The sequence below is a fragment of the Telopea speciosissima genome, chromosome 11 (genome assembly GCF_018873765.1).
Source record: "Telopea speciosissima isolate NSW1024214 ecotype Mountain lineage chromosome 11, Tspe_v1, whole genome shotgun sequence".
In the NCBI taxonomy this organism is placed as follows: Eukaryota; Viridiplantae; Streptophyta; class Magnoliopsida; order Proteales; family Proteaceae; genus Telopea; species Telopea speciosissima.
In genome coordinates this window covers 54,013,743-54,029,826 of record NC_057926.1, presented here as the reverse complement: position 1 = coordinate 54,029,826, position 16,084 = coordinate 54,013,743, and the positions used below count along the sequence as shown (strand labels likewise).

Here is a 16,084-nt window from a genome sequence, read left to right as displayed (position 1 = left end):
GAGAAGGAAGCCGACGATGTTCTTGTTCCTCCGGTTTGCTGCAAGTGACGAAGTGAAGAGAGGAAGTGAAGAGGAAGGGTTTGGACGAAGGGTGTTTTGGTCCTAAAAAATCCATGACAACGGCATACTGTCGCGACTAACCCCCTCCGTTACAGTTATGTAATGGTGGGGGTGGGGGGCAGTTAGTTATTAGTATGCAACAGGGGAGGGTAACAGTTGTTTGAAAGTTTTTAGGGGGGTAATGGTAGATATCAAAGTTTTTGGAATGGTAATTATAAAAAAACTCTTTATTAAAAAACTCCAACATGTGAGATGGGTTCCACTTGGTGTTCTTTTTTTATGAAAGTATAATCACACAAACCACACACCAATCCCAAAAAGTTAACCGACTTTTAAGACTTTGGAATGGCGGATATACACAACACACACCCAATTTGCATGGGACTAAACCTAGGGCTGTAAACGGATCGGATTCGGCTCGGACAGTGCTATACCGCATTCGCATTTGATTAGCTATCGGACGGATTCGGATAGTGCTAAATGGATACGGATCGGATATTTTATCCGTTTACATGTAAATATAGCTTTTCAGATAGCTATAGCCTATCCGTATCCGCATCCGTTTAGCTTTCGGATGGATTCGGATAGTACTAAACGAATACGGACACGGATACGGAAACGGATTTCGGCCATTCATTTACACCCCTAACTAAACCCACGTTCACTTGGTGTTCTTCATCACTACTACATTGCCCCTTTCCTGCCAGATGGTGTATTTTTCAATGATTTATTTGATGAAAATATTTATTTTCAATGATTTATTTATATTTATTTTGTAACAAAGGATATATGAAGTTTACTGCCAGATGTTTTGGATAAGCCAGCTCTTTCACTGAGCCTCCTCTGATATGTTCTGTGCCCGTTCTTAGTGAAAAAACTTCCCAGATTAGTTTCACAAAATGGAAATGATAGGAGAAAATGTCACTAATGCAAAGAATATGTTTCTCAAAGAAGGAATTCAGCTTTGCTTCTTTGATGAGATTCGATTTATACTCAAAATTCCAATTAGCACCGAAGGGGGAAGTGATAAACTATGCTGAGTTCCATATCTTCTAATGGGATTTTTTTCAGTAAAATCAGCTTATCGGCTTGGAGCTTCCCTAATTACTTTTCAATCTCAATCAGCATTGAGAACCATTTTTATCCCTAAGCAATTATGGAAAATCATTTGGAGTTAAAAAATTCAACCTAAATTTCAAGTGTTCATTTGGAAGTTATGCATTAATGATCTAGCTGTCTTTAAGAACATGTAGACAAGGAATGTAGTTAATTCAGATGTGTGCCCCCTTTGTGATGAAGATGTTAAACCTGTGGAACATCCCTTGTTTGATAGCCCCCGCTGGCCCAAGATGTATGGTTTGCATCACCAGTTACCTTAGAGGTTGTATTGTAATCCCCCAAGGTGTACGTTTTTTGCTCATGGGATTGTAAAATGGGCTCTTTCTTATCCTAGATGTGGGTTTTGGGATTCTTCCTCTTGGGAGAACCTAATTTCTCTTGTACAATTTGTTTTGCCCCAATGTGGATGAACCTAGGGATGTAAACGGATCGAATTCGGCTCAGATAGTGCAATATCCACATCCGCATCCGATTAGCTTTCGAACGGATTCAGATAGTGCTAAACGGATATGGACATGGATATGGATTGGATATTTTATCCGTTTACATGTAAATATAGCTTTTCAGATAGCTATAGCCTATCCGTATCCGTATCCGTTTAGCTATCGGACGGATTTGGATAGTGCTAAATGGATACGGAAACAGATTTCGGCTATTCATTTACATCCCTAGATGAACCCATATGTGAGTTTGTACTTTGTACCAAGAAACCAAAAAAACAAAAACTCTGCCTAGCCGAATGACAACAAGGGAACAGTTTGCTAGTCTAATGGTCAATTCCTTGGTAAGGAATGGTTATAAGAAAAAAGGGATGAAGAAAACAAAAGTTACTAGAAAGCAATTGGTGCATAATATTACTTTTTCAATCACATTAGAATGCCTTTAGATAGAAGGAAGGAATTAGCAAGATTTCTCTAAAGATTTTTTCCCTTCTATTACAGTGAAGATTCATATAATACCAAAAGCAACATTAGAAATTCATAATTTTTTTTTTGGTTACAATTAGAAATTCATAATTTTAAATAACTTAAAAAATGCACCAACCGAAAAGAGAGTGGGGAAAATATGTTAAAAAATATAAAAGAATTAAACCCTCAAAATTTAATATCACTAAAGGATGTACCCAATGTACAAGGCTCTTGCTACTGCGTGGTTTAGGGAGGGTCATAATATGTAGTCTTACCCAACCGTTCACAGAGAGGTTGTTTCTAAATAATCTAATATCACTACACAAGCACAAAAACCCAAAGCTCATGTTGTGTAACGGTCAATTTTGATCAATAACCAAGTATGAAATTTTCAGATAGAAAAAACTCCGTAAAAAGAAAAAATAGATCAAATTTCTTTTTTAAAAAAATCCCATTAAAGAGGCAACATGTTTGAAATCTATAGACAGTTTTAAACCCAAAAAATTTCCTCAACAATCTCGACCAGTGATTTTTATTCACATACATATCCAAATGAACATGCTTTTGAAAAAAGGGTGAGGGGGTGGGGGAAGTATACTTCTTGTTACAAACATTTCTCTCGTAAGTAATTTTTTATACAAATTTAGTTCAATTTATCAAAATGAATGAGGAAATCAGATCACTGGCAAATTAAGGCTCTTTTTGGTTGGTTTTCTATTTCAATTTTAGGGAGGTATTTTAAAATTTTCAGGTTGTTTGATATGTTTTGCATCTAATTTTAAAGAAATTGAAATCAAGTTGAATAGAAATACTAAAATAGCTAGATTGCTATTTCACGATTTCTATTCAACTTGATTTCATTATATTTCATACAAAAGCTCTCTCTCTCTCTCTCTCTCTCTTGTTTTGGTTACAAGACTGAATGGAGAAGATAGCTCAGTGAGCCACTGCTCTCCCTGCCAACGTTTCCTCCCCCAATCCCCTTTCTCTGTACCTAAGGATGTTAACGGATATTCGAAAACTCATATTCGATCCATGTCCGTATCCGTTTAGAAGAATCCGAATCCATTCGAAAACTAATCGGATACAAATATGATAATCCCCCTATCCAACCAATTATTGTCCAATTCATTTAACAATCCGACGATAATAAAATGTCTGAAATATATCTTTGTGTCCGTCTATCCGATTAAGTTACCTTATAGGATTTTGTTTTCTTATTTTTATAATTTAATAAGTTAAGATAATGTGATTCTTTTTCTAGATTTTCTATTGGTTTATGTATATTGTTTTATGCACTATGATACATGCCAATACCCCTATTTTTTTCAATTCACATATAGTTAATTTTCTTCATCTTCAAACAATTTCTTATTTTCTTTAGGTTTTTACTCACAATAGGGTTGCTGGTTTCATATATGGCTTAGATTCATTCACAATTAAAGCTTTAAAAACAGAAGATCTAGATGAGAAGCCTTTAGAATGAACAACCTAGATCCATTTTTGACAAGTGGTATTTTCTATTTGAACAACATACTATTCTACAAATATTTTTTTGAGTTTGTCTTTCCTGCATATTCGAGAAACAGCATTTTTGCAAAGCGAGGGTAAATCAACTTACATTATGACCTTCCCCCACACCTTACAGTAGCAAGAGCCTCGTGCTGGGTACACTATTTATCTTTCCTGCATATTACAAATGCATAGAAGGAAATTCTACCACAGTTTATATACTTTGCCAATATGGAAGATTCAAATTTCTGACTAGCAAGATCAAAATCCTTGCTCTTGCATTCATACACTCTATGGATTTTCTCATCTATGAAAAACCTGTAAATTAGTAGAATCTATCTTAAATGGAACATGGGCCTATCAGGCCTTCTGTATGTTTCTTATGAAATTTTCCTTTTATGTTGCTGATTTAAGGACGATTTTCTTTGATCTCTTGAACTGTTCTGATCCATGTCTGCTGATTATATTCAGTTCAGCCTTGGGGGAAGAGTGAGTGTTGTTGAGGGCCATAATGCACTTAAAACAACCAGAAGTTAAATGTTCTTTGAATGGATCCTTGATTTAGTTAATAAACGGCGTATCCAGTGCACGAGGCTCCCGCCACTGCGGGGTCTGGGGAGGGTCATAATGTATGCGACCTTACTCCTGCTTACGTGGAGAGGCTGTTTCCATACTCGAACCTGTGACCACTTGGTTGGAATGGAGCAACCTAATACATTGACTCTTGATTTAATAGTTGATGTATCTTATAATATCATGTTAAACATTTAGATTTCTTTAAAACATTCCATAGAATTTTTTGAGTTGAAAAATTCCTACATGTTACAAGCATATGCACAGATTATATCCCATAAAACATATTCGAATTTCAAAATAGAAATCATTTGATTTTATACACTGAAATAAGGTGCAAAAATCAAATCAAACAATTTTGAAATAGAAACCACCCCATGAAATTGAAAGAGAAATCATACCAAATCAGGTTATATGAGAGGGTGTAGGATAAACTAGCGGTTTAGAGAACCCTTAATCTATTATTATGCATTTATGTTAACCATCTAAATTTCATAACAGGATTTTCATTATTTTGAATTAATCCAACATAGATTTAAGGTTTAATTCTATCTTAAAAGAGTTTTATCTTTGGAAGATCGAAGAAGTAGTGACCTTCGATTTCAAGGAGTCATTGAAGGACCTCTTCAAATTGGGATGACGAAGAAGAATCATGGCTAGCTCTGTTCTTTCATCCATACACCCGACGAGACGACTTTTGGGTTCCCAGATTTATTGTATACAGAACCCAATCATCCGACTGTGAAGGACATGATTTAATTGAAAGAATTAATTAAAACCCAAAATCCAGGACACAATTTAAGAAAATCGAAGCATTTCTAGTAATTCAAGAGTGGAAGTTGAAAGTTCCCTTGCCGGAGTGAGTGTCGCCGTTCTTCCTTGGTGGCTCTGGAAGCTAATATTTATTAGATAATCTTTTAGTTTTCCCAAATATATATATGAGTCATTGTAGAGTCAGAGAGGTGGTAAACGGAGTAGAAAGCAATTATTTGGAGAAGTTGCTTGAATCATTCAACAATGGCTTCCCAAGGTTCAAAGACTATCAGCCTGAAGGTTCTAGTGGACAAAAACACCAACAAAGTAGTAACGGCTGAAGCTGAGAGTGACTTTGTGGGCATTCTTTTCAGCTTCTTGACTATCCCCATGGGAACCATAGTGAGACTCATCAGCAAACAACCACAGCCCGCCACTCTTGGGTCCATGACCAGTCTATACAAAGAGGTGGAGAATCTTCAAGAGCAGCTTCTGCAAAGTCATGCATGCAAGTCAATGCTACTTCATCCAAGGAATCCTTCTGAAACTTAGAGCAGGAGACTGAAACTGAACATTGATGATTCAAAGTCTAAGTACTATATTTGTCCCGATTGGATCAATTGCCACCGACGGTATATCTACAGGTTGTATAGTATTTTCAAGAATGTCAGATGCAAATGCGGGAAAATGATGGACAAGGAGATATGCATGGAAAAAGAAAATGATGAGTCTGCAATTTCTGAAGATGGAGGAGTGTTTGTTTGTGGAATGACCAAGTTCATGGTAACCGATGATTTGCAGGTAGAACCCATGTCTCCAACTACTACCTTGAAACTGTTGCAAAAACTTGGCATCAAAGACATGAGTTCCTTCCAGGAGACAAAACTGAGAATTGGCTCAGATGAGGTTTGATTTTCACCTTTTAATTGCAATGGGTATTTACATTTTAATTGGTTGAAGATTCAATTTGAACATTCTGTTTTTTGTCTTTAGCAAAGCTCTGTTTGTTTGGAAGTTAAATGGGATGAAGTAGAAAGTAAAATATTTACTTTCTCTGCATCATTTAATCCCTGAATATTCCAGATTTTCTTTTATTTTTTTCCCCCTTTGTCAGGGGGTATTTCTTTTACATCTTGTATGTCTTATATGTATCTTAGCCTCTTTTGTTTTCCTCCGGGCTATTCTTCAAAGGGTTTTAGAGAGACTACTTACATGTACTCCTAGTCGGGTTCTTGCCTTCTTGCCTCATTTGGGGCTTGACTGCTGTCATGCCCTTTGGACTTGATTTTTCAGCATCTTTATTTGTCTTCTGTCTGCTCCACAAGGACTAGTTGGAGAACTAAAGAATGAAGACTGATAAACTCCTCTAAGGTCTTTATCCGTATTTACTGCTTAGTCTCTTCTGCTGTGTTAGACAAGAATTCTCTCGGTTTTGGGTGGGGAATCTTATAAATCAGCTATTCACTCGAAAAAGTATTATGAGTACACTAGGTTTGTCAGAATCTAATGTATTGCCAAGTCAATCTTATCTTAACTTAAAAATTTGCTTGTATTGTCTTCTATGTCTTCCTTTATAGATCCTGAATCTGCTTAAGGGATTGTTATTTTCCAAGAGCAATACACATCCTCTTGTATAACCCGAACAATAAATGGTAGAGTTGAGTCGCATCAAACGATGCTCTCCTTAAGGTTTTTAGATGCCCCAATTCTGCAATCTGGGTTGACCATGCATCTATACCCCCAAGATAAAACAACTCTCTAATCACATAGGTTGCAGTTCCAAACGTGATTACAAAGGGCGTCCAAAGGTTATATTCACTAACTCATCGACACTGATCGCTGACAGATGAGTTTTTGAAAAAGCAAGGATTTACATCTGAAGACCTAAAATTTGAGATAGGAGATGCAGTGGAGTCTAAGAGGGACATATCTCCACTAAATATGACTTTGAAGTTAACGATGAGTAAGTCAATGAACAAAGCATTATATGCTGAAGTTGGGGAAGACATGGTTAACTTTCTCCTCAGCTTTCTTACCTTGCCTCTTGTATCAATTCTACGACTCTTGGGTGTGAATTCATTATTGGGATCCATGGACAATCTGTACAAGAGCGTCGAATATAAAAAAGTTACGAGGGCTGATAGTCTAAGGGACCTACTGCTGCACTCCAACCTCCACCATGGTTCCTATAACCCACTAGGAGTAAATGAAATTGATCTGCCTGATTTCTTGTGGGGTACAAGTTTTGAAAATCCACAGAATAACGATAACCCTTACACTGGCTATCTGACTACTAAGCAGCAGCTTAATCGTGGTCGTCCACATGAATACTGCCATCAATTAAGGAAGTCTACAATAAGCGAAACAGCAGGTAAAGGAGGATTTCTCAAGGGACCGGCGACTTTCATGGTGACAGACAATTTGGTTTGCACTCCACTAGTCTCTATGTGGAGTCTCTCCTTTCTTAAAGCCATGAAGGTTCAAATAGATGACTTGGAGTTTCGGAACATTAGAATGGACGAGATGCAGGTGAGTGGCACAACGGTTTTGATAATTATGATGCACCGTAGTTAATCAGTTAGAAGTAGTGAATTACTTCAGTACTGAAATATAAGGGTATTAGAGCATATGCTTCTTACACAAATTGTATTTTTGTGATGCAGGCATTGAGGCTACTGAAGGCTTCTCTCTTCTCCAAATCTGTACTGACTGATGTCTTCATCAACTCTGGCCTAAAGAGTCCCAAACAAGAAAAGTAAACCTTGATGAGGACGCCATGGGATTTTCAACAGCGTAGAGTTCAGTAACCTCTTTGATTTAATTAACTTTCTTATAAAACGTAGACTTGTGTTTGTCATCAATGTTCAGTCTATAGCCTTTTCTTATGAAGTATTTATCTTGGTAGTAAGAATTTGTTATTTTATTAAATCCAACATATTGCACATACATGAAAGATAATCAACCGTGCTTTCCTCGTTTTGTTTAGAATTGCATACTTAAAGACTTGACGAATGAAAAAATACAAAATGAGTCAATCTATCTATGCATAACAATCCGAGAACACAATTATCTCCTGGACTTGAAATTTATCAATGAGAGTAATAGCTGCTCAAATCCCCTGATTCTCTTCCTCTAGCTGAGGTTTCTCTTTCACATCCAACATTTGCTTGATTCTTTTTCATCACTGTGTTAATCCAAACAGCAGACCAACCAGCACTGCCAGTTAAAAGGATCATAAAAACCATCTTTACGAATTAATGAATTCTGAATGTGATGTGCAAGGTTTATAACTTTAAGAGATCTAGGTCAGTCAACAAATAGGTATTGGGTTGGGTTTGGGGTTGGGGGGGGGGGGGAAGAAAGGAAAAGGAAAGCGGAGGAATTCTGTTCCCTACACCATTTATTAAAAAGCTCTGAGATGTGAGATGGGTTCTACTAGGTGATCTTCATCACGGTTACATTCCCCCTTTCTGGCCAGATTGTGTATGCCAACAAGATTTCCTTCTCACTAATTGTTTTTTGGGGGAGCCACAAAGGTTCTATGAATGTGAGTGCCAAATGATTCCAACAATCAGCTCTTTCACTGTACCTACTCTGTTATGTTTTTGATTTGGAAGATTCCAACAGGACATTAAACCTGTTGATTATATGAGAAAAATTATCCATTTTGGATCTCTAACAGAGCAGTGGGAAACTCAGGTAATTTGTATGCATGCACCCATCTGACTCATGCCTACAGAAGATAAAAAGCCCGATCTAAGACTTCCATTTCTTGATGAAAAAACCTCAAATATTTTCAGATTTGCTTTGTGTCTTTATAATTCTTCAATCAAATTAAGAACTTCATTCAAAGCCTCATTAAATACTTAGCGATTATTTTTAACTTTTAAAGGCTTTGGCTTCTTGAATGGCCCATTTTGGAGGCTTCCTATATGGCCTTAATATCTGCCCACATAGCAGATTGAATGCTACCCAAAGTATGTGATATAGAGCACAAGGTCCTTTCTGAGCTGGGGGCATGTGACAACAAAGTTTTGAATATCTGCTAAGAAAATAGAACTTTTGAAAAATAATGAAGGACAAATGAGCAGCTGAAAAAAGAAATGGAAAATATCAATACATGCAAATAATATATGATTGAGTTTGGATCCGAAATTTGACACGTAACCTTATCTTTCCAACATCTAATTGCAATATCACCCTTTACTAAGTGCCACAATTAAATAGAGTATAAGAAAGCCTTCCTATGGGAAAAGTGGACCTCTGTGCACATGAACGACTTGGATACCGATTTGGGTATTCTATGGATTATATTCATGTTAATCCTTTAGGTTTATTTTTTTGGTACTGGATAGTGGATATCCTTATGTCATTTATGGTTGGGTTGGGGTTTCGGCCTTGTCAAAGGTGGATCTCCAATCTGATCCTAGGACTCTCCTCTCTGCTAATGATCATGGCAAAGGTGGAGTTAAGGTTTTCTAGTGTATTGTATCCCGTTTGGATATACCTAGACGTTGATCCTATACTTTTTCCTTTTTTCTTAATATACTTATTGCCGACTTTATAGCAAAAATAAAATAAGGAAAAATGGGACCTTGAATTCTACCTGTCTACACAAAATTCAGCCCCAAAATCCAAGCACGTAGCAGATATTAATGCCTGCTATTCTATGCAAATTAAGAAAACCATTCCCTTATTTCCCTTGATTCCTAACAAGCAATCAAATGGGAAAGTTGGTATAGTGATCATTGTTAGAAAAAACATGTATGGTTATCAAATTAGAGGGGATTAAGAAAAATTATACAAAAAGTTACTAGAATGTCTTAAGATATAAGGAATAACTTAGCAATTTTTTTTAGATTATTTTTCCCCCTTTTTGGTACACTAAAAAACTCATATAATATCAAAAAGAGGCATTAGAAAAAGAAAAAAAAAGGGTTAAAAACACCATTAATTATAGATAGAAGAAGGAAGGATTCAGATCCTCTACGGCGCAGCTGCCCGTCAATGAAGGTAAGACGGTCTTTGCACGTAGTCCTGTGTCGATGGGCATCCGCGCCCTAAACTATCCAAATCTAGAAAGAAAGAATCTTACATACGTGTTCCGAAAAACCTAAGCACGCAAAAGCAAAAAAAATACAAACAGAAGAAAAAGGAAAGGCAAGGGAAAAAGTTCCAGAAGGGGGGCCCGGTCATTATAGATATAATAGAGATGTCGGTAAAGAAATTGCTTTAGGAACCAGTTCTCTTCAAGAGTTGCTTGAATCAATCAATCAACAATGGCTTCCCAAGGCTCACAGACCATCAGCCTGAAGGTTCTGATCGACAAGGAGAACAACAGAGTAGCAATGGCTGAAGCTGAGGGTGACTTTGTGGACATTCTTTTAAGCTTCTTGACTATGCCCATGGGAACCATAGTGAGACTCATCAGCAATCAACCACAGCCAGCCATTATTGGGTCCATGACCAGTCTATACAAAGAGGTGGAGAAGCTTAAGGAGCAGTTTCTGCAAACTCACGAATGCAAGTCCATGCTACTTCATCCAAGAAATCCTTCTCTGTGCAGGAACTGAAGCTGAATATTGATGATACAGAGCCCACTCAGTTGGCGTTGCAGCAGAAATTGTGGTGGTACCAGTTACTATAGCACTTTCAAGAATGACAAATGCAATTGCGGGGGGGAGAATATGCTGGACAAGGAAATATGCATGGAAATAGAAGATGAGGCTGCAAGTACTGAAGGAGATGGAGGAGTTTTTGTTTGTGGAATGACCAAGTTCATGGTAACCGATGATTTGCAGGTACAACCCATGTCTCCAACTACTACCTTGAAACTATTGCATAAACTTGGGATCAAAGACATGAGTTCCCTCCAAGAGACAACACTGAGTATTGGCTCAGAGGAGGTATGATTAATTTTCACCTTGCCCTAAATCTGTAAAATAAGGTAGCAGCTGTAGACTATAAACAAATGGTGCCTTAAAATCATGTCTTAATTCTCTATCCACTCATATTATTTTGGTTCTTTCCTTTGTGAATAGGCATTTCTTTTACTTCTACTTCTTGTATGTCTAATTATGGATCTTTGCCTCTTTGGTTTTCCTCCGGGCTAATTAATCTCAAGGGGCTTCAAAGGGTTTTAGAGCGACTACTTACATGTACTCTTAGTGGGGTTCTCGACTTCTTGCCTTATATTTAGGGCTTGACTGCTATCCTCCTCTTTGTGCTTTCTGCTTTGGATTTTGCAAAAGCCCTTAATTGGCACATTTTTGTGAATCTCTGTCTGTCTGTCTGTTATAGAAGGACTAGTTGGAGAATTGAGGAAGGAAGACTGATAAAACTCCTTTAAGGTCTTTATGCGTATTTACTGCTATAGTCTCTTCTACTGTGTTAGACAAGAATTCACTCAGTTTTTGGGTTGGGAACCTTATAAATCAGTTTCGCTCTTTCAAGTATTATGAGTGCTCTAGGTACCTCAGAATCTTTTGTATTAATTGCCTATACAGACGTAAAGTAAAATCTTAACGTACTGAAAATTTGCTTCTATTGTCTTTTATGTCTTCATTTATAGATCCTGAATCTGCTCAAGGGATTGTTATTTTCCAAGACACCTCTGACAGATTTGCTTTTACGAAAGCAACAATTTACATCTGAAGGCCTAAAATTTGAGACAGGAGATGCAGTGCAGTCTAAGAGTGCAAGATCTCCAATAAATATGACTATGAAGTTAGCTATGAGTAAGTCGATGAACAAAGTATTATATGTTGAAGCTGGGGAAGACATGGTTAACTTTCTCCTCAGCTTCCTTACCTTGCCTCTTGGATCCATTTTACAACTCTTGGGTGTGAATTCATCACTGGGATCCATGGACAATCTGTACAAGAGCGTCGAATGTTCAGAAATTACGAGGGCTGATAGTCTGAGGGACCTACTGCTGCACCCTGGCCTGTGTCGTGGTTCCTACAACCCGCTACAAGTAAATGAAATTGATCTGCAGCCTGATTACTTGTGGTGTACAAGTTATGAAAATCCACAGAATAAAGATGATAACCGTTACACTGGCTACCTGACTACTAAGCAGCAGTCTAATCGTGATCGACCGGATGAATATTGCCGTCTATTACAGAAGTTCCGTCAAACAGCAGATCATCAAGGAGGATTTATCAAGGGGTCAACAAAGTTCATGGTAACAGACAATTTGGTTTTCACTCCACTAGTCTCTATGTGGACTCTCTCCTTTCTTAAAACCTTGAAGGTTCCCCTAGATGACATGGAGTTTCGGATGGTTAGCTTTGATAGGGAGCAGGTGAGTGGCTCAAAAGTTTTGAAAATTATGATGCATATCATCATATATAATCAGGTAGAACTAGTGAATCACATCAGTATTTGGATTCTAATGGTCTATAGGTTACCTTGAATTCAGAACCATATATATGGTCTGGTCAGGGGTGAAGGTTGGTAAGGTATATATCCTCCCAATCCTTTCCCCTGCAGTCATACAAATCCCACTAAATTATGCAACAGCTGAGCCCATTTTATAAATGCCAATTGGATTATAAAGGTATTGTAGTTTTGCTTCTTACATCAATGTTATAACTTTTGTGATGCAGGCTTTGAGGCTATTGAAGGCTTCTCTCTTCTCCAAATCGGTACTGACTGATGTCTTCCTCAACTTTGGCCTAAAGACTCCCAAGCAAGAAAAGTAAATGTTGATATGGATATTGTCATGGGATTTAAATAGCCTAGTATTCAGTGACCTCTGTAATAAGGGTCGTTTGATTTAATTGACTTGCTCATAAAATGTAGACTTGTATTTATCATCCATGTTCCCCTTAGAACAGCATACTTAATCTATACATTTTTTTATTTTGTATTTATTGTGTTTGTAAGAATTTTTTTACTTTTGCTGAATCCAACATATTGGATATATGTAGAAAGATAATCAATTACCTTTTTCTTATTGTACTCAAAATGGCATACTTAAATTACTTAATGAAAGAAGAAATAAATTTATTAATTTATCAATGAGAGATAGAGCTGCTCCAATCCTCTCAATCTCTTCCTCTTGTGGTCAGGTAGGTCTTTTAGATCCAACATGTGCTTGATGCATTTTAGTCACTGTGTTTATCCAAACAGCACACCAACCAGCATTGTTAGTTAGAGAAGATCATAAGCACCATCTGTGAGAGTTAATAAATTTTGAATGTCATGTGCAAGGTGAATAGCTTGAATAGATCTTACTGAATGAGTAGAGAAAATGATGACTGACAGAACTACAGAGTCAAACAAATAGGTAATGAGTTAGTGGAAAAGTTCTGTTCCCTCCACCATTTATTAAAAAACCTCCAAGATGTGAGATGGGTTCCACTTGGTGTTCTCTTTTGATGAAAGTGTAATCACACAAATCACACACCAATTCCAAAAGGTTAACCGACTTTTAAGACCGTGGAATGGTGGTTATACACAACACACACCACACCCGATGTGGGACTAAACCCACATCCACTTGGTGATCTTCATCACTACTACATTGCCCCTTTCCTGCCAGATTGTATATTTTTCAATGATTTATTTATATTTATTTTGTAACAAGGGGTCTATGAAGTTTACTGCCAGATGTTTTGGATAAGCCAGCTCTTTCTCTGAGCCTCCTCTGATATGTTCTGTTCCTGTTCCTAGTGAAAAGGCTTCCCAGATTAGTTTCACAAATGGAAATAATAGGAGAAAATGTCACCAATGCAAAGAATATGTTTCTCAAAGAAGGAATTCAGCTTTGCTTCTTTGATGAGATTCGATTTATACTCAAAATTCCAATTAGCACCCAAGGGGGAAGTGATAAACTATGCTGGGTTCCATATCTTCTAATGAGATTTTTTCTGTAGAATCAGCTTATCGGGTTGGAGCTTCCCAAATTACTTTTCAATCTCATTCAGCATTGAGAGCCACTCTTATCCCTAAGCAAGTATGGAAAATCATTTGGAGTTCAAAATTTCCACCTAAATTTCAAGTGTTCATGTGGAAGTGTTATGCATTAATGCTCTAGCTGTCTTTAAGAACATGTAGACAAGGAATATAGTTAATTCAGATATGTGCCCCCTTTATGATGAAGATGTTAAAACTCTGGAACATGCTTGGTTTGATTGTCCGCTGGCCCAACAGGCATGGTTCGCATCCCCAATTACCTCAGAGGTCGTGTTGTAACCCCCCCCCCCCCAAGGTGTACGTTTTTTGCTCATGCCCAAAAAATTTCCTCAACAATCTCAACCAGAGATTATGCTTTTGAAAAAAGGGAGAGGAGTGGGGGAAGTATACTTATTTGTCACAAAATTTCTCTTGTAAGTAATTTCTGATACAAATTTAGTTCAATTTATCAAAATGAATGAGGGAATCAGATCACTGGAAAACTAGGGCTCTTTTTGGTTGGCTTTCTATTTCAATTTTAGGGAGCTATTTCAAATTTTCAGGTTGTTTGACTTGGTTTGCATCTAATTTTAAAAAAATTGAAATCAAGTTGAATAAAAATACTAAAATAGCTAGATTGCTATTTCACGAATTCTGATCAACTTGATTTCATTATATTTCATACAAAAACACCCTCTCTCTCTCTCTCGTTTTGGTTACAAGACGAATGGAGTAGACAGCTCTGTGAGCCACTGCTCTCCCTGCCAACGCTTCCTCCCCTCTCCTTTCCCTGTACCTCCGCCCCACCCACTCTCTCTACAACCCTAGTGATGCTTCATGTGGAGTTAACTTTCAAGCTAATCCAGAAACCAAATCAAACATGGATTTGTATATACATTTTATTTCCTTTTCAAAGCTACCAACCACAAATTACAAATTCATATGTAACTCAAGAGAAAAAGAATGCCACCTGGTCGTGCAACGCATGCAGCCCCTGCGCCTAGACATAGGGGTGCGCATAATGATTGCCATACCACCCTTGAAAAGATTGAAATGATCAAGGGGTGTGGCGGTCATTCGTACACCCCTATGTCTGGGCACATGGGCAGTGTGCACTACACAACCGAGTGGTATTCTCTTTCTCATTACTCAAAGATCTAACAATTCCACCCAATCATGTGCCACAAAAAAAAAAAAAGGCAAAATAAAGTCTATTGCACACCAAAGACACCAACTTTATAAAAATTAATATTTACTCTACACTAATGTTGACTATCAAATTCACATTTCACACAAGGATTCCATACCAGGGTTCTAGGTACCAGTATACAGCTCAACATATGAGTATGGTTTGATATTAATACAGGAATCAACTATTAATATGGATCAATTGCATTTTTTATTTTTTATTTTTTTTTACTTTTGGGTTTTTGGTAGAAAATTTTTTTATTCATAATCAACATGTAAAACTCATGGAAGGAGAAGAACACATCTCTAGAATCCATGGAATGAAATTAGACCAAACTATCCTACATGTCACTAGACAAAACCCTCCAAACGAAGGAGTCAGCCAAGTTGTTAATCTCCCTTAAAACAAAGTTAAAATTATAAGTAATAAAGTATGAAGATAAAAACTCAATGCCTTTTTTGGATGCATGTTCTCTGTCCAAGAGCACATCTGGTCATACCCTGTCCCTTGTACATAGATTTTATCCTGTTTTTAAATTGAAAATGGCTTGTTGATTTCAAATGAATTCAATACAGCAGATCTGTTTAGTATTGGTATAAATTCCGGCACTGACTGATCGATACGGTACCATATACCACCGTGCTTTTATTGTCCATACACCAATCAATCAAACCAGCAAGGCCATTAAAAAGAGAGAGAGAGAGAGAGAGAGAGGCAAAACCCGAGCAAAAGTCACAAAAGCAAAAAAGCAAAAGATCGAACACAAAAAAAAGAGAAAAAGAACAACGCAAAAGAAAGAAAGCGTTCCACGATCGTACTAAGTATGACGCAAAAGGAAAAGCAGAACAAACAGAAAAAAATAAAAAATAAAAACAAAGAAAGCGTTCCACGAAAAGATTGAAATACATATATATGGGTCATTATAGATATAGAGAGAGGTCGGGAAAGAAATTAGGAACGGATTCTTTTGAAGGTCAGTTGCTTGAATCAATCAACAATGGCTTCCCAAGAGTCACAGATCAGCGAACTGAAGATTCTGATCGACAAGGGGAACAACAAAGTAGTAATG

At 37.2% G+C, this 16,084-nt stretch overlaps 1 protein-coding gene across 1 annotated transcript in view; it reads left to right on the top strand.

The window, feature by feature from the left end:
• The window catches only part of LOC122645953, a 100,850-nt gene that overhangs the window by 70,136 nt on the left and 14,630 nt on the right, over positions 1 to 16,084 (top strand). Inside the window, exon 4 of the mRNA XM_043839377.1 lies at positions 7,119 to 7,403. Coding sequence (XP_043695312.1) covers positions 7,119 to 7,403 — 285 coding nt within the window. The remainder of the gene's footprint in view (positions 1 to 7,118; positions 7,404 to 16,084) is intronic.